The sequence below is a fragment of the Erinaceus europaeus genome, chromosome 13 (genome assembly GCF_950295315.1).
Source record: "Erinaceus europaeus chromosome 13, mEriEur2.1, whole genome shotgun sequence".
NCBI lineage: Eukaryota > Metazoa > Chordata > Mammalia > Eulipotyphla > Erinaceidae > Erinaceus > Erinaceus europaeus.
The window spans coordinates 53,504,390-53,529,464 of record NC_080174.1 but is presented as its reverse complement, the minus strand read 5'-3'; the positions used below and the strand labels follow the sequence as shown (position 1 = coordinate 53,529,464).

The 25,075-nt window shown below is 49.7% G+C and overlaps 1 protein-coding gene across 4 annotated transcripts in view; it reads left to right on the top strand.

Annotated features, from left to right (window-relative positions):
• STK40 (serine/threonine kinase 40) overlaps positions 1-21,417 on the top strand; it is a 48,566-nt gene extending 27,149 nt beyond the window's left edge. For 2 of the 4 annotated variants that reach the window (XM_007538759.3, XM_060205889.1), the window contains 9 exons: positions 1,794-1,879; positions 2,293-2,436; positions 7,026-7,253; positions 8,253-8,305; positions 15,669-15,784; positions 16,508-16,652; positions 16,770-16,889; positions 17,324-17,408; positions 19,171-21,417. In XM_007538759.3, the coding sequence (XP_007538821.1) occupies positions 1,794-1,879; positions 2,293-2,436; positions 7,026-7,253; positions 8,253-8,305; positions 15,669-15,784; positions 16,508-16,652; positions 16,770-16,889; positions 17,324-17,408; positions 19,171-19,389 (1,196 nt within the window). In that variant the 3' untranslated portion in view covers positions 19,390-21,417. The remainder of the gene's footprint in view (positions 1-1,793; positions 1,880-2,292; positions 2,437-7,025; positions 7,254-8,252; positions 8,306-15,668; positions 15,785-16,507; positions 16,653-16,769; positions 16,890-17,323; positions 17,409-19,170) is intronic. The other 2 variants (XM_060205890.1, XM_060205891.1) reach the window with 2 other exon arrangements.
• Positions 21,418-25,075: the final 3,658 nt, after the last annotated feature.

Sequence of the window (25,075 nt, the reverse complement as noted above, 5' to 3'; positions counted from 1 at the left end):
AAGAGGGCACAGTCAGGTTGTGAACAGGCACCAAATCTTATGCATGTCCCCAAGGTGTCACCCATAGCAAGCACACAGGTTACGTTAGAACCCAAGGTCTGTCATCACAGGCACCTCACTGACGTCATGGTTGGAGGGCATGCTTCATTTCACAGACTGCTCAGTATAGCCCCAAACTTCTTGTAAAGTTGGCACAGAATTCCTGGTTTTGGGTGTTGCTAGTGGCCCAAAGGAGGAACAGAACCTTTCTGTATGATGACAAAGGCCTGGCAGGACTAGGTGACTTGGGCTGAGGCTTGCAGATGGGTAAGTATCTCGACTCTCCTTTAGCAAGAGATGGGGTGTGAGCTTTGCCTTGGAAGGACTTACGGGCACAGGATTCTTCTAGCTCTGGTCATTCAGCAAATAGTTGATGTGTCAGGCCTGTGCTGTAGTCAGGGGGTGCAATAGTGGTTCAGCTAGAAATAGAACCTGCCATTCTAGTGGTCCCGGAGGTGGCACAGTGGATAAAACGTTGGACTCTCAAGCATGTGGTCCCAAGTTCAATTCCCAGCAGCACATGTACCAGAGTGATGTCTGGTTCTTTCTCTCTCTCCTATCTTTCTTGTGAATAAATAAATTCTTTAAAAAAAAAAAAAAAAAAAGAGCTTCCATACCAGTGGGAATAGAAGCAGAGAAAAACTGGAAATTAGCTCACCTGGTAGAGCATGCACCTTGCTGGTCAAATTCTGGGTTCAGTTCTCTTCACCACACAGGAGTACCATAAGTGACACTTAGTGAGCTCCGTGGATGAGGAAGTAGTGTTGTGAGGTGCTTTCTCTTTCTCTGTTCTCTTTCTTCCCCCTCCCCTTTTTTTCCCTATCTCTCTAAAATAAAGAATTTAAAAAAATGAAACAACACAAGAGTATCATGGAGGCAGGAAGTGCCTTGCAGCAAGTAAACAAGATGGTGTATAGGAACATAGGAAGGGTCTGGAGACAGTGTAGACCAGGAAGGTCTGCAGGCGGAAGTGGCAGCATAGCTGAGGATGAGAGGGAGCGAAGCATGTGAGAAGCAGTGGGAAAGGACTCCAGGAGGAGCAGCAGGAAGAAAGACTCAGAGGCAAGAAAGGACTTAGCAAACCTTGGCAATTAGGAGCTCAATGTAGCTGGAGTATTTGTGGGCAAGAGGGCACAGTCAGGTTGTGAACAGGAACCAAATCATGCAAGATCTTGGCAGCCCAAAATGGTGATTCACTTCTATATGAAGAGCAGGGCATGTATAAAATGCCTCTAAAGGTTTTTAGCAGTGCAACAGCACTGTCATTTTCTGATTTCTGCTCCAACAGCCCAGGCAGGGCAGGGCACTGTCACAGGTCAATGAGCAGGATCCATCTCCAGAAAAACAAAGTTCCCTAAAGCTGGTACTGAGACAGAAAGAGTCTAGGCAGCTGTGCCTGATAACAGACTCATCAGGGAAACCTGGTGTCCCAGATCCTTGCCCCAGCATTGCTGATTGATAAATATAGGGTATAGCAGCTGGAAACTTTTTTTTTTAACATGCACCTCAGAGGTTCCGGCTTGTACTCACTGTTGAAAGTCCCGCTTCTTGAGAAGTGTGACTGTGAAAACCAGGTATGCCTCAGGCAGATGCTCAACTACATTTCATGGACTGAAAATGGGAAGGGCTTTGGGGCAGGTGAGTTCTGTGGATATGAGCTGCAGGGCCCTCCTGAAGAGAAGATCTGTTCTAAAGACTGTGGTGCCACAAAATAGAGCTTCTGGAAGGTAAGCCTGTGCCTCTCTGTGCCCTAGGTCCCCGTCTGGGCAACTCACCAGTGCCAAGCATTGTGCAGTGTTTGGCAAGGAAAGATGGCACAGATGACTTCTATCAGCTGAAGGTGAGTAAGGCGGGGGTGGGGGTGGGGAGGCTCAGGACCAGAGGCTGTCCCGGCAGTCTGGCTCCTCCCTTTCTCTACCTTCGCACCTACGCCACTTGTGAACAAGAGTAACGCCATGTCTTCGCTGGAAGCAGTCAAGTTCACAGCTACACCCTGAACAACTCCTGATATCAAGAGTTTTATCTGTGCATAAAATTACACTGCTGCCACATTAAGAAAAACTGGCCCACTTTACATGTGCATGCGTGGGTATGTGTGCACGTGTTGTGTGGAGAGTGTGAGCCTCCCCCGCCCCCCAGCTTTTCCTCTTCTAGTCATTCACTTTGTAAAGTAAGTGTTGTTTTTTTTGTGTTTTTTTTTCTTTTGGTTTTTGGTTTTGTGTGTGTGTGTGTATACATGCATACCTTCCTAAGATCCTAACCCTTGAGGAGCGGGGGGACCAAGGAATAGAAAGCCAAGAGGAGAGGCAAGGCAAGATGCTGTTACACACCGAGTACTCTCTGCTTTCCCTCCTCCACACGCAGGATGGCGTGGTTCACCACCATGGGCTCTTCCAGGTGAGTGCCATATGGGGGCGGCCTCTCCCTCACCCTGGGGATTGACCCACTTCACCCATGGGCCCCTCCTTCCCTCGTGTCCCTGCATGCAGGGTGCATCAGAACTTCCTGGGTGGGATGAGATGGAGGTCAGACTGGGATCAGGCTCCTGCTGTCATGACCAGAGCCTCGTGGGAACAACCGCAGTTTATACTTTTCCAAGAAAAGAGGAAAGCAGGAAGTCATTTAAAGACACATGGGCTTTTTCTATTTGTCTTATCCTGCTGGGCTGGACAAGAGGACAAGAATGAAGAATGGATGCTTGAGGCCACCTACAGATCTCTGAGTTGGTTTTTCCTACCAACAGTCCTTTTGCCAGCCCAGTTGTTTCAGGTCATTCAGCAGTGTCCCTTGTCCCCTGAGCTTACTAAAGATGTTAATCAATAGCCTGTACCCTCTGGGCAGAGCTGAACTCTGCCCCTAAAAATGAAGAGCAGGTTCAGAGTGCTGGTGAAGCTTCCTACTCAGACCCCAACAGAGCCTCCACAGAGCCTTCAGCCACATGTTCTGGCCAGGTCTTTTGCTAGGATGGACATAGTGTTTAAAGAGGCATATATATATCAGGAAGGCCCCCAGGTTTTAGAGTTGACAGTCCTGTATTCAAATGGAGTGGCCCCCCCAGCCCTTACAATTTCCTAAACTTGGAGCTGGACAAGGGCGCCCTCAGTTGAGCATGCACATTACCAGGTGTGAGGGCCCCACTCCCCACCTGTAAATGAGAAGCTTCACAAGTGGTGAAGCAAGTCTACAGATCTTTCTCTCTCTCTCTCTCTCTCTCTCTTTGTCACTTCATTTGATAGGACAGAGAGAAATTTAGAAGGAAGAGGTGGAGAGAGACAGAAAATTACCTGCAACCCTGCTTTACCACTCATGAAGCTTTCCTCATGCAGGTGGGGATTAGGGACTTGTGCACTGTAATATATGTGTTTAACCAAGTGTGCCACCACCTGGCCCCTCTCTCTCCCTCTCTATCTCCCCCTCTCTCAATTTCTCTCTGTCCTATCAAATAAAAAATAGAAGGAAAAAAGAAAAAGAATAAAATGGCCATCAGGAGTGGTGGATGCATAGTGCTGGCACCAAGCCCCAGCAGTAACCCTTGTGGCAGTAAAAATAAATGATTTTCTAGACTTTATTTATTTTTTAATGTCTTTTTTATTATTATTACTGGGTAGAAACAAATTGAGAGGGGCAGGGGAGAGACAGAGAGACACCCATAGCACTGTTTCACCACTTGCAAAACTTTCTCCCTGCAGGTGGGGACTTCCTTTTTTTTTTTTTTTTTTTTTTTTGGGTGGTGGGGGGAGACAGGGAGGGTGAAGAGAAAGAACACATACCATCACTCTGACACATGCAATATCAGGGATAGAATTATAGAATTCAGCACCCCATGATTGAGAGTTCAATTCCTTGTCTACCTCACCACCTCCCAGGTTTCAAGCTTCAATTCATATATATTACAGAATTACATGTTGCCAGGGTTTTGAATCCACACCATTCCCACCACCAGAGTTCTGAATCTTCAGTCTCCCCACTGTAATCCACCACAGTTCCACTAAAGTTGTAGACATGGGCCAACCATCTTCTCTACAACTACCTGTCCACATTTATACATAGTTCAAGCTTCAATTCCTTATCTGTCCAATGGCAATAGTGAAAATGACTCCCAGCCTATGAGACAGTGGGGAAGAGGAGTGAGAATCTATACAGCACAAACCTGCCCCAGTTCTCACCATCATTGCTGTTTCACACAGTAAAAACTCCCTGTCAGCCCAATTCCCTGAAATACAATAAATGGAAAATGCCTCCACTCCCACAGACAGACCCCACACCAAGTTCTTTGTTCTTAAATTTGCAATTAGAGGCAGCTTAGAGTATCATTAGGCAACTCTGAGAATTAGAGTTTTCTTTAAACATAAGATCAAATTGAGAGTAAGTGTGATTCCTCAGCATTTTATCTCTAGTAGTAGGTTCCCAAGCTTGGCTTTGGCTTATGTCAATTTGGAAAAAAAGAACCCGAATGATTATCAGTATTTCCAGAGTCACCTGTGTTTCAAGACACTGTGCTAGTCCTCTGCAAAGAAAAATGAGACTAGGGTGTGATCTTGTTCTAAAGGAACTAGTATGTGAATATTCAGTCCCTGAGAGTTCCTCAAAAGTTGCTCAGATGATAAAAACCCGGGGGCTGGGTGGTAGCGCAGCGGGTTAAGCACACAGGGCAAAGTACATGGACTGGCGTGAGGATCCCGATACAAGCCCCCGGCTCCCCACCTGCAGGGGGGGTCACTTCACAAGCACAAGCGGTGAAGCAAGTCTGCAGGTGTCTATCTTTCTCCCTCTCTGTCTTCCCCTCCTCTCTCCATTTCTCTCTGTCTTATCCAACAACAACGGCAACAGTAACACAATAACAAAGATAAACAACAAGGGCAACAAAAGGGGAAAAATGGTCTCCAGGAGCAGTGGATTTGTTGTGCAGGCATCAAGCCACCAATAACCCTGGAGGCAAGATAATAATAATAATAATCCCATATTGTTCCTGGTTTTTGCCTTACTTAAAATACTTTTTTTAAAGAATTTATTTATTCATGAGTAAGATAGGAGAGAAAGAACCAGACATCAGTCTGGTACATGTGCTGCCAGGGATTGAACTCAGGACCTCATGGTTGACAATCCAATGCTTTATCCATTGTTCCACATCCTGGACCACTACTTAAAATACTTTTAAGAAAGAAAAATGAGAGGCCGAGTGATGGCGCATCTAGTTGAGTGCACACGTTACAATGCGTAAGGATTGAGTCCCCACCCCACCCCCCTGCAGGGGGAAAGCTTTGCAAGTGGTGAAGCAGGGCTGCAGGTGTCTCTCTGTTTCTCTGCCTCTATACCACTCCCATCCCTCTCAATTTTAGCTGTCTCTATCCAACAAATAAAAATTTTTAAAAAATTAAAATAAAAAAAAAGAAAAATGAGACTAGAACTTACCGCCTCAGTGTTGGATCATCACCTCCTTACAGTACTTAGTAAGCATCTGGCTAGCTTACTTCTCTCAACAGCCTGTGTGGTAGGAATCACTAGCTTCCTTTTACAGAAGAGGAGCTAGACTTGGGAAGGTGAGATAAATAGCTCCAGGTCCTTTGACTAGGACATGGCCATGCTGGGACCTGAACCCCATTTTGGAGAACAAAGCCATAGTCTTTTTTGTTTTTTTAACTTTTAATATCATAGAGACAGAAATAGGGCAAAGGAGAGAGAGAGAGAGAGAGAGACCTTCAGCTTACACCACCTACCATGTGTGACGTTTCCTCCTCTGGATGGGGACCTGGGACTCAAACCCAGATCTTTGCACATAGAAACTTGTGTGCTGGGAGTCGGGCGGTAATGCAGGTTAAGCGCATGTGGCACAAAGCGCAGGGACTGGCATAAGGATCCTGGTTCGAGCCCCTGGCTCCCCACCTGCAGGGGAGTCGCTTCACAGGCAGTGAAGCAGGTCTCCAGGTGTCTGTTCTTCCTCTCTCCCTCTGTCTTCCCCTCCTTTCTCGATTTCTCTCTGTCCTATCCAACAAGGAACGACATCAACAAAGACAATAATAACCACAATAAGACTACAACAGCAAGGGTAACAAAAGGGGGGGAAATGGCTTCCAGGAGCAGTGGATTCATGGTGTAGGCACTGAGCCCCAGCAATGACCCTGGAGGCAAAAAAAAAAAAAAGAAACTTGTGTGCTTTACTGGTTGCACACCCTCCCCCTCAACCACCATTACTTGGCTGCTGAGGATCCTGTTTCCAGGTGAAAGTAGGTATCTCAACACAAAGAGCACTTAGCGTCCATCATCTTGGACATCAGAGAGTTTACTTTGGTCATTATTGGACTCCCGGGGGGGGGGTGTCATGGAGGGGGATAGGGAACAAGTCCCTTTCCATTTAAATTTGCAGAGTTGTGGTATGGGAGGTGGCACAGTGTATAAAGCACTGGACTCAAACATGGGGTGCCAAGTTTGATTACTACAGTGCATATACCATAGTGATGCTCTGGTTCTCTACAGCTCAATAATAAGTAAATGTGCAGTGTTGATCAGAATCCACTACATTCAGATCAAAGCGTAAAGCCTGAACCTGACCTGCAACCCCTGGCTGGGCCTACCACTTGGTGCATAAGAAGCCAGGCAGTGCCTTCTGGCCCAGAGAAGAATTCTTTTTCTTTTTTTTTAATTTTTTTAAAATTTATTTATTTTCCCTTTTGTTGCCCTTGTTTTTCATTGTTATTGTAGTTATTGTTGTTGTTATTGATGTCATCGTTGTTGGATAGGACAGAGAGAAATGGAGAGAGGAGGGGAAGACAGAGAGGGCGAGAGAAAGATAGACACCTGCAGACCTGCTTCACCCACTGCCTGTGAAGTGACTCCCCTGCAGGTGGGGAGCCGGGGGCTCGAACCAGGATTCTTCACCAGTCCTTGCACTTTGCACCACATGCGCTTAACTCGCTGCGCTACCACCCGACTCCCCTCAGAGAAGAATTCTAACCCCTCTGGCCCTGCTCTGACCTTTTGCCTCCTAGGACCGCACCTGTGAAATTGTTGAGGATACAGAATCCAGCCGAATGGTTAAGAAGATGAAGAAGCGAATCTGTCTCGTCCTTGACTGCCTATGTGCACATGACTTCAGTGACAAGACTGCCGACCTCATCAACCTGCAGCACTATGTCATCAAGGAGAAGAGGCTCAGCGAGCGGGAGACTGTGGTCATCTTCTACGACGTGGTGCGGGTAGTAGAAGCCCTACACCAGGTGAGCCCTGCTCCTCTGTAGAGGCCTCCTGGTGCCATGGAAAGCCACTCTTTTTGCTGCTGCTCAGTGGGAGCAGCCCTGACCTCCCCTCACCCAGGGGTACTTTGCAGTTGGAAGCATCCTAGACATTTGTACCAACTGTGGCACAGTGCTGTGAGCTTCTGTGGCTGTGCCAATTGCACTGGGTCACTAGAAGCATGAAAATTCACCACTGACCCCAGACCCCAGCAGGTACTTACTGATCTTTGATGAGTGGAGGAGAGTGTGATTCTTCCCATCAGATGCTGCCTGCAGGAGAGAAAGAGCTAGGACCTAGCTCTTTCTCCCTAGGTGGATCAGAGATTTCATGGACTCTTGCATTATCCCCATGTATCATTCCTTTAATCAGGTCTTATAAAGGCCCTGGTCTGTCTGTGGCTCACAAATCAAAGCAGTAGACTTAAGAAATATACCACAGAGGGTAGAGCACTGGACTCTCAAGCATGAGGTACCAAGTTCACTCCCCAGTAAATAGTACATGTACCAGAGGGATGTCTGGTTTCCCTCTTCCTCTCCCTACTATTTGTCTCATTAATAAATAAAATCTTGGGAGTCGGGTGGTAGTGCAGCGGGTTAGGCGCAGGTGGTACAAAGTACAAGGACCAGTATAAGAATTCCGGTTTGAGTCCCTGGCTCCCCACGTGCAGGGGAGTCACTTCACAAGCGGTGAAGCAGGTCTGCAGGTGTCTTTCTCTCCCCCTCTCTGTCTTCCCCTCCCCTCTCCATTTCTCTCCTATCCAACAACGATGATATCAATAATTACTACAACAACTAAACAACAAGGGCAACAAAAGGGAATAAAATATTTAAAAATAAAAGTTGGGCAGTGCTATGGAGGCAGGGAGGAAGTAAAAAAAACATACCACAACACTTCCTTCCCAAGCTCCTGGTGTGCCCATAGGCTAGTCCCACCCCAGCTCTTACTTTCAAGATAGAAACCACATGACTGTTGTTTTCCAGAAAAACATCGTGCACAGAGACCTGAAACTTGGGAACATGGTGCTCAACAAGAGGTAAGGTTCTCTTTTCTCCTTTTGTGATATCCTCATGGAGATTCCATGGTTAGACAGTAGTGCAGCGGGTTAAGTGCAGGTGGCACGGAGCACAAGGACCGGCGTAAGGATCCAGGTTTGAGCCCCTGGCTCCCCACCTGTGGGGGAGGGGCTCACTTCACAAGTGGTGAAGCAGGTCTGCAGGTGTCTGTCTTTCTCTCACCCTCTCTGACTTCCCCTCCTCTCTCGATTTTCTCTGTCCTATCCAACAACGACAGCAATAACAACAATAATAATAACCACACCAATGATAAAACAACAAGGACAACAAAAGGGGAAAAATAGCCTCCAGGAGCAATGGATTCATAGTAAAGGCACCAAGCCACAGCAATAACCCTGGAGGCAAAAAAAAAAAAAAAAAAAGGCTACTTCTCCCAGGAACCCTTGTGCCTAGGGTGGGATGCCAGCCTCCATCTTTGGCCTTGTGGGAATATGGTGAGTGCTAATAATGGCAGGAAACTGGAAAGAATTTCAGAGAGCTTCTCTAATCCACTCATTCATTATACCTAGTGGACAGTCAGTCCAAAAGTGAGCAAATTGGTGTGGTGGGGGCAGTGAGGGGTGGCTGGTTGGCTGACTCACCCAACAGAGCACACCCTTTGCTATGCCCAATGGCTTGAATTCAAGCCTTCAGCTACCACATTGGAGTACCATGCAAAGGGGAAGCTTCACTAGTGGTAGAGCCATGGTGTGGTGTCTCTCCTGTTGTCTGTCTGTCTTTAGAAAAGGAAGGGGTGAGAGCGCAGAGGGTTAAGTGCTCATGGCGCAAAGTGCAAGGACCGGCATAGGATCCCGGTTCAAGCCCCCAGCTCCCCACCTGCAGGGGAGTCGCTTCACAGGCAGTGAAGTAGGTCTGCAGGTGTCTATCTTTCTCTCCCCCTCTCTGCTTTCCCCCCCTCTCTCCATTTCTCTCTGTCCTATCTAACAATAGCGACATTAATAACAACAACAATAAAAAACAACAAGGGCAACAAAAGGGAAAATAAATATTTAAAAATTTTTTTTTAAAAAGGAAGGATCAATAATGGTGGAGTTGTGCAAGTATAAAGTCTCAGCAAATAAGTAAACCCTGGCAAGGAAGGAAGGGGGGAGAGAGAGAGAGGGAAATGGACCAATGGGTGAGAGAATGTCAAATGAGCAAAATGAAGCCTTGTTACAGGCCAAGTGCCAAGGAAGCAGACTGATATGAGCTTGAAAGAGGTTACGGGGTTACTCCTGGGCAGACAGGAGGGACTGGGCTGAGGGAGAAGCTGAACTGTGGCACAGACATAACTGGAGAGCTGGGTGGAGTTCGTGGCCCTGTGCCCCCACTGTGACCAGCCACTGAACATGGGCTAAGCCCAAAGGGACATATTATGCAGACAGCTTCCCAGAAAAGGACACAGGTGGAGTGGTCAGATCCAACACTCCCAGGTTTGGGGAAGGTGCGATCTTACAATCTTAGAGGCAGTCTGAGCAGCTCAATTCTGACCTGCGTCCTCACTGAGCCAGTAACAAGAGGAGGCCGTATAAAGCTCCTATTTCATTCTGTTGCCAGTCAGGTAGGGCCTGAGTCCCTTCTTAGTAACCTGGGGTTACTGTAACCCCAGCCATACAGCGGCCCATGATCAACTGGCTGAGGCCACTGTGATCCTCAAAATGCAAGGCCAGGAAGTAGGCACCTCCTCACCCACTATCTCTTCCTCTCACCTCTACCCCTTTCATCTACAAGTGTGGGCATGCTTGCAGATAAATGCAGGCAGCACCGATCTCACAGAAGAAATTATGTGTTGGGGGGGTTGGCTGATTTCATGATGTGGCTGCCCACATGGCCAGGAGGGACCATGATCCCACTGTCCCTGTGAAGTGCCCAGCACTGCCTCAGTTCATCCCTGGGTCTATACATCCATTCATTCCTGAATTGAGAAGCTTCTGGGTGACACCAAGCAAGTCTCTGAGCTCCTGTTTCTTCTTCTATGAAAGTGGAAGTGGCTCTCCCTGTCTGTAGGGGTTGATTTGAGGCATGAAACCACATGGCTGGCTGACCCATCCCACACTAGACCTGCCAGGAACTGGAGGACCCCACTGTGTGCCAAGTGGCCTAGGGCCAGCTTCAGCCCTGAATTGTGCAGGGAGGGCAGGTGTTAGGGAGTATCTCTTAAGAGTCAGAGGACTTGGACCCAGGCCGGCTGAGCTGTGGGGCCAGCCCCTGTCCTACTCAGCCCTGCAGCCTCACTGTTCATAGAGCACATAGGGTCACGTGGCTGCAGAGCCCAGTCCACTCTTTGCCATTCATCAGCTCTGAATGAGCACCCTCAAGGTTGTTATGGAAACAAGAGGAGAGGCTCTGGTACTGCCACCACACTAGCACTCCTAGCTCCTTTGTCTCACTGGAGGGTTTGCTTCCGGTTACAACTTTTCCAGACCTCTTAGGTTCTGGAAATATAATTAAAAGCTTGCACCAAGATCTCTTGAGTAAGATCAGCATCACTGCACAGCTCCTCCATGCATGTATGTGTTGAAAACAGGCTTGCTGTGATCCGGGAGGTGGCTCAATGGATAAAGCACTGAACTCTCAAGCATGAGGTCACGAGTTCAACCCCCGGCAGCACATGTACCAATGTGATGTCTGACTTTTTCCCACCTCCTATCATTCTCATTAATAAATAAAATATTTTTTTAAAAAAGAAGAAAACGGGCTTGTATGAAATTCGCACATGTGTCTTGACATGTCTCTGTGTTGTACACCTGAGTGCTAGTCTCTCTGTGGACATGGACATGTTTGTAGATTTGCCATGTGTGTGCATCTGTGTACGTGGGTGCTCATCTATGTGCACGGTGGTTATGTATCTGTGCCTCTGTGCTTGTGTTTTCTGCACAATGCAGAGTACTGGTACCTCATTCAGACCCATGTCTTGGTTGCACTTCCTTTAATCTGGTAATCCCCATTTGTGTCGTGGGGCAGTGGTCTGTCTATCCATTATTTGGGTACTGAGGGGGCTCCCTTGGAGGCAGAGTGTTGTGGCACAAGGATCACACTGGTGGCCCAGAGCCTGCTCTACACCCCACCTCTCCAGACCTCACTTTCCTCTTTGCTGGAGAGGCAGCAGACCCTCTGGAGGCTTGGTCTCCCTCCCTGCAGCAGAAAGGGGTGGGGTCAGAGGGTGGAGAAGTGTGAGGCAGCTATAAGGACAAGTTCACCCTGCTTTGGATAAAAGGCAAGCATTGAAATCTGAAATCCCCTGTGGGGTTATGTGAGGCTTGCTGTGGATTCTTTGTCCTTCCTCCTTTCTTTTTGGGTAGCAAGTTGCAGACCAAGTTCCTAGAAAAGGAGAAAAACACTGCAGCAACTCAGCCATAGCTAAAGAGTGACTCACTCAGAGCTGTGCCTGCTGACGCACAACTCTCCCTCCCTCCAGGCTTTACTGCCCTCACCCGCTCCTGCCAGGGCGAGCTTTGGCATATAGGATTCACAGGGATCTGGCTGCCAACTTGGGTGGCAGGGCCGGGTACTGGTCAAACATCAAGTCTCAGGACTTGGCCATGTGGTTTTCTATGGGAAAGACTCCAGCATCCTTAGCAGTAGGGAAGTACAGTCCCTCTCAGCCCTACTGCAGTCTCCTCTGCCTCTGCTAGAGCCCCCACCTGCCTTCCAGCATGGTCCTGCCAGCACCTCCCTTGTGGGGAGGGACTTGAACTAGAGCTGAACGCATTGCAAGTGTGCGCCCTATCTGGTGGGGTATCTCTGCAGTCCTCCCCCCCCTTTTTATTTTAATTATATACCCACAGGAGAAAGAGAGAAGTATGGGAGACATCAAAACACTGCTTCTCAACCCATGGAGTCGTCCCCTCACCCCGCACTGTGCTGTCCCTGGTGCTCCTGTGTAGTAACAGGAACTGAACCCAAAGCCACACTCAAGGCAGCGTGTACAGGAGCTCTGAGCTGTTTTCTGTCCCCTCCTTGGATTATCTTATCTTAAATCCTAACACAGTCCTGAGAGTTAGGTGCTAATATCTTCCCTTCAGTCCAGATGAGGATATTGAGGCTTAGCAAGAGATAAAGTAACATATCCAAGTCCACATAGGCAGGGAGTGGCTGGTCAGAACCAGACCCCAGGACCCTCACCCCCTAGGGACCCTTACCCCACCAGAGCCTGACAGCCCTTCCTCCTGTCATGCCTCCTTCAATAACCCAGCAAGATGCCTTCTAGCTGCAGTGGCCATCTCTGACCAGACGAGAAAGGGCCAAACAGTCATGAGAGGCTCTAAGTGGAAATAGATCATTTCTTCACATACAAGTGATTCTTGGCCCAGACCCTTGGGTTTAGCCACCCTGGGGGGCCACCAGATTTCTTTTATTATTATTTTTTAAAATATTTATTTATTTTCCCTTTTGTTGCCCTTGTTGTAGTTATTGTTGTTATTGATGTTGTCGTCGTTAGATAGGACAGAGAGAAATTGAGAGCGAAGGGGGAGAGAGATGGAGAGAAAGACACCTGCTGACCTGCTTCACCGCCTATAAAGCGATTGCCCTGCAGGTGGGGAGCTGGGGGCTCAAACCGGGATCCTTATGCCGGTCCCTGCACTTTGCACCACCTGCGCTTAACCCGCCGCGCTACCGCCCGACTCCTGCCACCAGATTTCTGTGGCATCCAATAGGGTGGGCCTGTGGGGAGCTAAAGTCAAAGTTTCTGTTTGGAATGCAGAGGACAAGCTGGCCTTTGTTTTGCACCAAGAAATCTGCCAGCAGAATTTCCTCAGCTGGCTAAAGGGCTCTCTGCAGAGCCTCTTAGATGCTGCTCCTGGGGAATTCCACCCTCAGTTTACATATGCGGGCCTCTGAGTCTACTACCCTCCTTTCTTTCTTTTTTAAGATTTAATTAATTAAGTAATTATTTATAAGAAAGATAGGAGGAAACAGCAAGAGAACCAGATGTCACCCTGGTACATGTGCTGCTGGGAATCGATCTCAGGACTTCATGCTTGAGAGCCCAGTGCTTTATCCAATGCACCACTTCCCAGACCACCCCTTCTTTCTTTGTTTAAAGGCTTATTTTATACTTTTGTCACCAAGGTTATCCTGGGGCTCAGTGCTGACACAACAAATCCATCACTTCTGGAGGCCATTTTTCTTTCTTCTCTCCTTTTTTATAGAGACAGAGAAATGTGGGGGTGAGGTGGGGCAGCCAGAGATAGACATGTGCAGCACCACTCCACCACTTGTGAAGCCTCTCCCCTGACACAGGTGGCTTGATCCTGGATCCTTGCTCATGGTAACATGTCACTGTACCAGATACATCACTGCCTGACCCTTAGTGATTTCTTTCATTTATTATATGTGACAGAGAACCCTACAAGAGATAGATATAGGGAGTCGGGCTGTAGCGCAGCGGGTTAAGCACAGGTGGCGCAAAGCACAAGGACCGGCATAAGGATCCCGGTTCGAACCCCGGCTCCCCACCTGCAGGGGAGTCGCTTCACAGGCGGTGAAGCAGGTCTGCAGGTGTCTATCTTTCTCTCCTCCTCTCTGTCTTCCCCTCCTCTCTCCATTTCTCTCTGTCCTACCCAACAACGACAACAACAATAATAACTGCAACAATAAAAAAACAACAAGGGCAACAAAAGGGAATAAATAAATTTTTTTAAAAAATTTTTAAAAAAGAGATAGATATAAAGAGATAAGCCAGAATATACCACCCAGGTACATATGACTAGGAACCTCAGACAAGAAAGTCCAGTGCTGAGGGACCAGGTGGTGGTGCACCTGGTTAAGTACACACATTGCAGTGCACAAGGACCCGGGTTCAAGCCCCTGGTCCCTGTTTGCAGGGGGAAAGCCTCACGAGTGGTGAAGCAGGGCTGCAGGTGTGTGTGTCTCTCCCTGTCTGTCTTCCCTTCCCTTCTCAATTTCTCTGTCTCTAATAAATAAAATAAAATTTAAAAAGTCCAGTGCTTTACCAGTGAAGCTATTTCCCAGCTACCACCCTCCTTTCCACCTTGGGGCTCTATTAAGAAGCAAGCTGGGGTCCCTAGCATGGGAGGGGGGTCTTTTTGCCATTCCCCTAACTTCTCTGCCCAGGTGGCCCCTGCTTGCCTATAGGTGGTAGGTGCAGAAGTTTACCGGCCCTCTTGAACAGAGGCTGCCCCTCATTCCTGGGTGTGGTGCAGGTGTTCTGGGCCACTTCCTTTGTCCCCTTTATGGGCTTCCTAGAAAGGCTAAGAGCAGGGGGTTGGACTGGGCGTGATGGCGGGGGAGGGGAGGCAGCAGTGGCCTGGGTTGAGCACACACATTACCATGTGCAAGGACCTTGGTTCAAGGTCCCTACTCCCCACCTGTAAGGGGGAACTTCACAAATGGTGAAGCAGAGCTGCAGGTGTCTCTTTTTATCTCTACTCCCCCTCCCCTTTCCGTTTCTTTCTGTCCTGTCAAATAGAAAGAAAGAGAGGAAGGAAGGAAGGGAGGGATAAGAGCCCAAAGCTGCTCTTACCATGACTCTCAAATGGAACCTCTGGTTTTGAGGTCCAGGCAGAGTCTGAAGTTCAAAATAAGGAGTGAGGCAGCTCTCTCTGGTGGAGTGAAAGGGAAAGTCAAGGGTTGAGCACTGTCCAGGGCCACTGTAGGTCCCCCAGCAGGTATTAGTCTGGAGTGCAGGCTCTAGGGAAGCAGCCCTGTGTTTCGGTCCTCTCTACCACGTACTAGCTGTGTCACCCTGGGCATGTCCCTTCACACCTCTGTGCCTGTGATACGTCAGCTGTGAACGGGCTGGTAACAAAGTCTTGACTGCCATGAGGGTGAATGAAAATAGTCACATGGGATAATGGGCGGGTCAGTACCTGTGTGCTCAGTGAACATTAGCATCTAGGTCACTCGGTGATACTGATAGGTGATGATAAGGGTGATGACCAAAGACATCATTGAAGAGGACAGAGTGTCATGCCAAAGGTGGAGCTAGAGCTCTGCTGGCTGGTCATTCTTACAATCATGCATAAAGGAGAGAAATGAACTAAACCTCAGGCCACTCCCATTCTAGAGGGTATGTGTCTGGGGAAGTCTCTGCCACTTGCTTCAAACCCTACATTGTATCCCTAAGGTTCACGCAGTGTGGCCAGTTCAGGGGGCCACCCCTGAGACACTGTTGACCAGTGGCTCAGATCCCAGAAGGGGGCACGCAGAGTGGCTGACTAACCAGTAAAGGTGTACCCTGTGGCACACCTCATAGAGCCAGGGACACAGAAGGGACTGTGGGTGTAACTCCTGTGCTCCCTAGGTGAGGTGTGGGGGCAGTGGAGGTGCCCAGGAGTCCAGGACCCAAAGCTTTATTCACTCTTGGCCTCCCACCCCCAGGACGCATCGGATAACCATCACCAACTTCTGCCTCGGGAAGCATCTTGTGAGTGAGGGGGACCTGTTGAAGGACCAGAGGGGGAGCCCCGCTTACATCAGTCCAGATGTGCTCAGCGGTATGTGCCTGCCATCCCCACTCTACAGGTGAAGTAACAGGCCCATGGAGGTGCCTTCTGAAGGCTCAGGTTGGGGTCTGTGATGACACTTCCCTGCACTCGTGCTCCTCCACCCGGCTTCGCCTTCAGCAGGCCTGGTGAAACCCTTCAGAACAAGTGTCCCCCACCCAAAGGCCCTCAAGAGGCTTTGGAGCTGGGAGGAGGGACTGTAGTTATCTGAGTGCTGTCTCAGGGAGACAGAGATGAGACAGAGGTTCCTGGCCATGTCTCTTGCACATACATGAGGAGCTGGTTGCCACAGAACCACTGGCACGGCAGGCAGGGCGCCACCACGGGGAACAGGGAGGCTTTTCTCACATTTGACATCTAAGGGGAATCAGTCAGGTGATGACTGACTATGGAAAGAGCTCTGCCAACAGTAGATGGGTGACAGCACTGTCACAAAGAAGCATGAGGCACCACAGGGGTGGACTGCAAGGCTGAGTCCATCCCTCGTCTGGGCCATAGCCTGGTAGAGCATCTCAGAAGCATGAACGGGAGTCAGCCTGCACTGCTGGGCAGGGATGAGTGTGGCGCAGAGGGATTAGGTGTGTGACTCACGCTGAGGGAGCTTGAATGGTCACGTGGGTGACCGTGCCTAGGGTTTCTCCCACACAACGGATAAGCTGGCCCCTCCTGTTCCTGCCATGGGACTGAGGGGGCGTGTCTCCATGTGCCCCGCAGGTCGGCCATACCGAGGCAAGCCGAGCGACATGTGGGCCCTGGGCGTGGTGCTCTTCACCATGCTCTATGGCCAGTTCCCCTTCTATGACAGCATCCCACAGGAGCTCTTCCGTAAGATCAAGGCCGCCGAGTACACTATCCCTGAGTGAGTTGTGTCTCCCTGTGGGTAGAAGGCAGAAACCACACAGTGGGGCTTAAGAGTCCTAAGTCTGCAACCAGCCCACCCCCCTGAGCACCTTCCTCTCCCTCTCTCGGTGCCCAGGGATGGACGGGTTTCAGAGAACACTGTGTGTCTCATCCGGAAACTGCTAGTCCTCGACCCCCAGCAGCGCCTGGCCGCATCTGATGTCCTGGAGGCCCTCAGCGCCATCATTGCTTCGTGGTGAGCATACAGGTGCTGGGCTGGGCGTAAGGCCAAGTTATGGCTGTCCCACCCAGAAAAGCAACCTGAGACTGGAACGGTTTCTCCATCAGGCAGTCAGATTCCAAATTGTTCTGGCCACTGGCAAGGTTGGGAGGGTGTTGGCAAAGTGTAGGTGTTAAGCATGTGGGGTTGGTTCTGCAGACCAACAGGACATTTATCTATCCTGTTGGATTACAACAGCCTGTGAGGTAGATGTATCCTCCTTCATTGGGTAAGAGAATAGAAGCTCAGAGAAGACGGTCCAGAAGGGGCTGAGCTGGGACCCTATCCAGCTCTGTTGATTTCCAGCTAAGTCTTGGAGCTGTGGGCCCCTGGCCTTTCTGGACTCCTGCCAGCCTTGCCCGGGCAGCAGGGGTCCTGGAGCCAGGCTGACTCGTCTGCCTCCCCTGCAGGCAGTCCCTGTCATCTATGAGCGGACCTTTGCAAGTGGTTCCTGATATTGATGACCAAATGAGCAGTTCAGACAGCTCCCAGGAGGTAAGTATGAGACAGACACGCTGTTGCCCAAGTCCTGGAGACCAGCCTTACAGGGACGGTTGGTTGGCAGGGCAGGAACAGAGGGTACAGTTCTCAGCAAGCTGCAGGACCTTGGATTGCTCCCCAGCCCTTGTGTGGGGAAGAAAGACTTTGTCCTCAGCCTAGGGCCAGCTTTGTGTGGGACAACTGAGGTGGAGGCCTCTCTTCTCGCCTTCCTCTTTCTGTCAGGCCCTGCTTCTTCTGCACGTGCTGTCCCTTTAAACAGTCACATTTCTCTGCCTCTCTGATGCACAGGCTTCTCTCTCTCTCTCTCTCTCTCTCTCTCTCTCTCTCACCCTTCCTGCTTTTTGTTGGTGGCTTTTTTTTTTCCATAGATGACTCATTTTCTCCCAGTTTTCTCTCCCCTCCTTCCTCTCCACTCCCTGGCACTGGAGAAAGTGATGGGCCCAGGGAGAAGGCAGAGACCAGGGTGTCAGGCAGCAGCTGGCAGGTGATCTTAGGGTGCCCCCTGGAGGGCAGGGCTTGACCCAGCCCAAGAAGAATGGTGTAAGGGCCTTCTCTCTCTCTCTCTCTCTCTCTCCTCCTCCCCCTACCCTTAACCAGAGCACTGATCAGCTCTGGCTTATGGTGCGAGGGACTGAACCTAGGACTTTGGAGCCTGAGGCATGACAGTCTGTTTGTATAACATAATGCTATCTACCCCCACCCAAGGGGCTTCTCTCTAACTTTCCCTGGAGCTCCACAGCAAGCTTCAGGCAGCTAGAGCCCAGTAGAGGCCAGCTTGGTTCCACAGCAAAGCACCCTAGTACTTGAGAGAGTTCCAGGCCTTACCTCCCAGCTTCTGCTACCTCCCAGGGATGTTTAGCAGCTAAAAATAACCAGCCTTAGCATGCCATGAGCTCCCACCACAGTATACCTCACTCGGTCCTCTGTCCTGGCCTGCATAACCAGGGTTCAGATCCTTGTTTTATAAAAGGGGAAACTGAGATTCAGAGAGATAAAACAGTTTCTCCAAAGTTACACAGCTCAGGAGTCACAGAACTGAGCCTTGACATTAAGTCTGATTTTAGAGTCCAGCAGCCCCACCCACCCCGTGATTAGTGCTGGGATCTGACACTTCAGTTTCTGTCTGTCTGTCTGTCTGTCTGTGCCACTCAGTGTGGGCTGAGATAAAGAAACAGGTGGCCCAGGCAAACAGTAACAAATTGATCAGATCCCTGCATCTTTTTTTTTAATTGCAGAGTAGTATTCCACTGAATATATGTCCCATAGCTTCTTTATCCAGTCATCTGTTAATGGGCATTTAGGCTTCTTTCACTCCTTGGCTATAGCGAATAATGCAGCTATGAACACAGGGGTGCATATGTCCTCTCGAATTAGTGTTTGCATGTTCTTTGTGTATACGCCTAGGAGTGGTATTGCTGCATCTAAGGTATTTCCATTCTTGAGAAGATCTATAGGGAGCTTCATAGGCTGTGAACTAAGGTTCCCTCCCCGCTTAAGTGAGTTATCCTAACGTCAGTAGTTAGGAAGTTGGTCATCCAGCTCAGATCACAGGTCTGCACTTCAGCTAGAGCCTGGCACAAAACCCAGTTGCCAGCATAGTGGGCTCCAGGTTAGCTGGAGGTCTTCAGGAACACAAGGGGGTAGTCCCTGGAGGGATGGGGGGGGTCCTGAGGAGCCAGACTGTCACACTCACACTCTGCTCTTCTTTCTCATCCCCACTTCTGTCTCTGACTCTCACTTCCCTCTTGGCCCCCAGGCAAAAGTTACAGAGGAGTGCTCCCAGTACGAGTTTGAGAACTACATGCGCCAGCAGCTGCTACTGGCTGAGGAGAAGAGCTCCATCCACGAGGCCCGCAGCTGGGTGCCCAAGCGGCAGTTTGGCAGTGTGCCACCGGTGCGACGGCTGGGCCATGACGCACAGCCCATGAACCCCTTGGATGCAGCCATCCTGGCACAACGCTACCTGCGGAAATAGCAGGCTCAGGCGGGGCCACCAGCACCACCGCCAGCTCTCCTGGCCCCCAGCCAACAGCCGGGCTGGTGGGTCTGGACCCTGTAGTGCCGAACTCTCTCCCAGGTGGCCGCAGGGACGAGGCAGGGACAGCACAGGTCACACATGGGGTCAGCAGAGGTACCACGATGCTACCTTTTGGAATGATTGCTTGATTGTTTGGTTTTTTTAATCTGAGAAGCCTAGATAACTAATCTGCTTTTAATCATGACGTTTTAATCTACCTCTGTCTCTTTAACCATGCTGTCTCCGGACTGAGTGAGAGGGAGGAGGAGGGAGCCCACCCACCTGCCCAGGGGTCTGGCCCAGCCACCCCACCCACCCAGCCCGGGGCAGCTGCTCCCCACAGTCCAAATAAGCTGAAAGTGCAGCTCGCTGCTGGCTCCCAAAATGAACATCCATTCCCACTACCCTCCCACCATCCCTTTGCGTCCCCAGGCCCCTCAGTCTAAGCTTTGAAAAGCCTTCACCTCATCTTAACCGGAATTCAAATATATTTATTTTTGTATTGAAACCAGCTTCTTTCCCATCTCTAGGAGGTTCATCCCATGGCTACTCCCTGCCCCCAGCCTGACTGGAACTGGGGAGTCCTCAGCCCTCAGATGGCCCCTCCATGGACCCCAGACTTAAGAGAAGCCCCTCCTGGCCCCTCCTCTCCACCTCCAGCCACCAGTCCCTCTTTGTTTCTGGGAGGCCTTTCTACACTTGGCTCTGTTTCTCCATCTCAGTAGCTTCTCTGAGGTGCTGTACACTTGCATTAACCCTGGTCTCCTTCCTCACCCCTTACTGTGGTACTGAACTAATGCTGACAGAGACCCGCGGGTCCCCACACCCCACAGTGTTCAGAGAACTGGTGGCACTCCTCTGCTGCCCCTGCCTCAGAAGAGATGTAGCATCTCTCCCACTGGACCCCAGCCAGGGTCCTGCATGGGGCTAGGGGCTCATATGGAGAATAGGGAGTGGAGAGCTCTGCCTGGTTGGAGAACAGCTCTGCTGCCGTTTTTGAGCCGAGATTTTTGAAGTGGATGCCTGTCTTGCCAGAAACGCTGTTCTCACCAGAATGCCCTTCCCTCCCCTCTTCCTCACTGGACTTGGCCCTGCCCCAGGCCTACTTCCTGCCCCCAACCATGGAGAGGCCTAGCGGTCCCCTCCAGGCAGCTTTGGGCCCTCAGGCCCTCCCTGCCTGTCCTTGCTCCCCAGTGAGGAGGTGACCAAGGCCTCCATGACCTTGTTTCCCAGAGTGTGAGCTGCCCCCTCCCCAAAAGCTGACTCACTGTGAGTGACTTGGGCAAGGTCCCAAACCTCCTTGTGCCTCAGTTTCCCCATCTGGAAAAAATGGGGCCACCTCTTGCCAGCAGTAGCAGGGCCGCCCATGCCCCTTCCTCCCCATGTCCCACCCCAGCACTCGGGCATCTTGTGCCTCTGCCTCAGCGGGTCTGTGGGACCCTTCCTGAGTCCAGCACTTATCCCGTGAGCATCAAACTCTGCCTCTGACAGCTTCCCAGAGCTGAGAGCCAGAGCCTCGAGCTGCAGGGGCCAGGGACACCCTCTTTTCTATATTTATTTCAGAAATAAGTCTCCTCCTAAGGGAGTCAAAGTGCAGTCCGCCTAGGGCTCCCAGCCCCTGTGACTGTCCTCTGAGGGTCCTGGCTGAGCCCCTTGTGCCAGCAGCCTGCCCAGGCCCCCTGGGCCTGCTTGCCACCTGTGGTCTTTTTTCCTCCTTTTCAAAGCAATATCCTCCAGGTCTACAAAGTCCTGTCAGACAGACTGGCCCCTGCCAAGGTCATCCCATGTGTCTGATTACATTTTTGGCAAAGCAAATGAGAGGAGGTTGGGTCGGCCCTCACTGAGTGTCACACGCTGAGAGAAGTCCTATTGTAAAGATAACAAAATGGAAAAAAGTCACAAAAAAGTTTGTATAAAGACATATTTTTGTACTACATGGGGACTCTTCCTGCATGTCAGCAATAAAACTTCCTGATCTGGAACCACTGTGGCCTATATACTCTGCCGTTCTTGCCCCTCTGCCTTCATCCCCACTCCTTGCCTCCCTTCCACCCAGCTCAGCAGTGCAGACTCCTAGCCCAAGTCCCTCCGCGCTTAGCCCGTATCCACCCAGCACCCACAGACCACTCCATCTTATCTTGACCAAGCAACCTCCCAGACCCATTGGTCCAGCTTCCTAAGTGCCCAGTGGGGAACTCCTTGCTTGGCTTAGATCAGCTCCAGACTCGTGCAGGCACCTGGCAGAGGACGGATCTTCTCTCTCTGCCAAGCCTCATCTAGGGTGGGGAGAACCTGGTCAGACAGACTACCAGTGTGTTCACATGACCATCCAGGACAGCTGGGGTCAGGAGAAGAGCCAGGCCAGCCTTTTCCTGAAACACCTCCCTTCCCTCTCCTTCATAGGAAGTGGGGGGGTCCTTCCTTCTTCCTCTGCCTAAATTTAAACTTTGCAGATTGAGCACTAGAGCAATGAAGTTAGCACTAGGCTGACTGCCAGGACCCTCTCAGCATACAGGGGACCCACTTTTGTGTTCAGAAACCCATGCACATAGGCCCAGGTCACACTATGCAGATGTTGCCTATTCCATGGTGTCCGTACATTTATTTAAAAAAAATATTTATGTATTTTAATGACAAAGAATCAGAAAGCTATAGGGGGAGACCAGAGCACTGCTCAGCTCTGGCTTATGGTGGTGCTAAGCATTGAACCTGGGAACTCAGAGCCTCAGGCATGAAAATCATTTGCATAACCACTGTGCTGTCTCCTCAGCGCCTTCATAGCATTATTGAGCTATCATTCACCGCAAGATGCCCTCACTCCTGTACCCGCCCAGTCAGCCTCTGTTGTATGCTCACGTATCTCTGAGCACCCACACCTGGATGTGTCAGGTGTACCCCGGGACAGGAGCTATACAAGGGCAGGGACTTTTGCTTTACTGGCTTTGATCCTCGGCATCTAGGACTGTCCTCTGCACATAGCTGGCACTTAGACCATTTCTTATAAATATTGTGAATCCTGAATACAAATAAGGGGAGGGGAAAGGACCAGAATTGGGGGGTCCAGGAGGTGGCACAGTGGATCAAGCATTGGGTTCTCAAGCATGAGGTCCCCAGTTCAGTCCCCGGCAGCACATGTACCAAAGTGATGTCTGGTTCTTTCTCTCTCCTCCTATCTTTCTCATTAATAAATAAATTCTTGTGGTCCGGGAGGTGGCGCAGTGTTAAAGCTTTGGACTCTTCAAGCATGAGGTCCTGAGTCCGATCCCCGGCAGCACATGTGCCAGAGTGATGTCTGGTTCTTTCTCCTATCTTTTTCATAAATAAATAAAATATTTAATAAATAGATAAATAAATTCTTTAAAAAAAGAAAAGGACCAGAATGGTGAGTGTGACAACAGCTCCCATGCCCCTGAGAAGTCAAACAAGAGACAGCTGCATCAGCTCTTGCTTGCTCTCCGACACCCTCAGGGAGTGTAGTCTCAAGAGAAGCCCAGCTAAATTCAGAGCAGCCCAGAGTGGGAAAGGAAGTGAAGAAATGGAGTCTCCCTGGCTGATTGTCCAGGCTCCCAGATACCTGCAACCACTCCACCCAAGCCTCCTTCTCTTACTTCCTGGTCTCACAGCTATTTCCCTGTGAGGACACAGGTCATCCTGTCCCACAACCAGAGGAAGTGTTGTTTTCTACCTGAGTAACTGCTAAACTCTGGTTTGTGATGGTGCAGGGGATTGAACCTCGACTTTGGAGCCTTAGGCTCCACTGAATGACCTCCCCAGCCCAACCTTTTATTCTTTATTTTTTGAGGGAGAGGTAGAGAGAGAAAAGAGATCAAAATACTACTCCACATCCGTGGAGCATATTCCAATCCTGTTTTTCCATGTGGTGCTGAAGCTCAAACCTACAGATGTAGCTTTTATGTATTACATATATGAGAGTTTAACATGAGGCTGAGAAGAGATAGAAACCAAAGCACCACTCTGGTACATGCAGTACCCAGGATTGAACCAAGAGATTGAACCAACATGAAAGCCCAGTGCTGTCAGTTGTGCTATTTCCCCAGCCACACTAATTTTCTAAAAGATATATATATTCCCCCCCCCCCCAGGGCTATCACTGGGGCTCAGTGCCTGCACTACAAATCCACTGCTCCTGGAGGCTATTTTTCCCTTTTTGTTGTCCTTATTGTTTATCATTGTTATTATTGTCGTTGTTGGATAGAACAGAGAGAAATTGAGAGAGGAGGGGAGACAGAGAGGAGGAGAGAAAGACTCCTGCAGACCTGCTTCACCATCCATGAAGCAACCCCCCCTGCAGGTGGAGAGTTGGGGGCTCGAGCCGGGATCCTTAAGCTGGTCTTTGCGCTTTGCGCCACTTGTGCTTAACCCACTGCGCTACCGCCCAGTCCTGGTTAGTATATTCATCTATATGTCTCTCCCTCTTTGTCTCCCGCTCCTCTCTCAATTTCTCTCTGTCCTAGTCAATAAAATGGAAAAACTGGCCGGCAGGAACAGTGATTTCATAGTGCCAGCACCAAACCCCAGCAATAACCCTGGAGGTAAATAATAATAATAATGTATTTATTAGTGGGGCTCTGTCGTGCAATGGATAGCACATTGGACTTCTAATAATGTATTTATTAATGAGGGAGAGAACCAGAACATCACTCTGGCACATGCAATGCCAGTAGTGATCAAACTCAGGACCTCATGCTTGAAAGTTAAACACTATCTTTTACACTGCCTCCCAGGCTTTAATAATTTTTTTAATATTCATGGTAGAAGGGATAAGTAGGTAGTGGCATACCCAGTAGAGTGCATACCATGCTCAAGGAGGTGCTTTCAAGCCCCCATCCCTACCTCCAGGGATAAGTTTCACTGGTGGTGAAGCCGTGCTGAAGGTATGTATCCTCTCTCCCTATCTTCCCCTCCCCTTTCAATTTCTCTATATCCTATCAAATAAAAGAGAACTGGGGCAGGGCAGTAATGCAGTGGGTTACGCACACATGGCACGAAGCTCAAGGACCCCCATTAAGTATCCCAGTTCAAGCCCCTGCTCCCACCTGCGGGGGGGGGGGGGGGTCGATTCACAAGCGGTGAAGCAGGTCTGCAGGCGTCTATCTTTCACTCCGCCCCTCCACCTTCCCCTCTTCTCTTGATTTCTCTGTCCTGTCCAACAACGGCAGTGACCACAACGACAATAACAATGGCAACAAAATGGGGGAGAAAATGGCTGCCAGGAATAATGAATTTATAGAGCAGGCACTGATCCCCAGCGATAACCCTGGATGCAAAAATAAAAAAGACAAAGAAAAAAGAAAATATGTGGTCCCGGAGGTGGCACAGTGGATAAGGCGTTGGACTCTCAAGCATGAGGTCCTGAGTTCAATCCCTAGCAGCACATGTGCCAGAGTGATGTCTGGTTCATTCTCCTTTGATTTCTCATGAATCAATAAATAAAATTTTTAAAAATGTTAAAAGAAAATATGATGGGTGGGGGAGATAGCATAATGGTTATGCAAAAAGACTCTCATGCCTGAGGCCCTGAAATCCCAGGTTTAATCCCCTGTACCACCATAAGCCAGAACAGACTGCTGCTCTGGTAAAAATTAATTTAAAAAAAATAATAAATATATATATATTTAGTTTA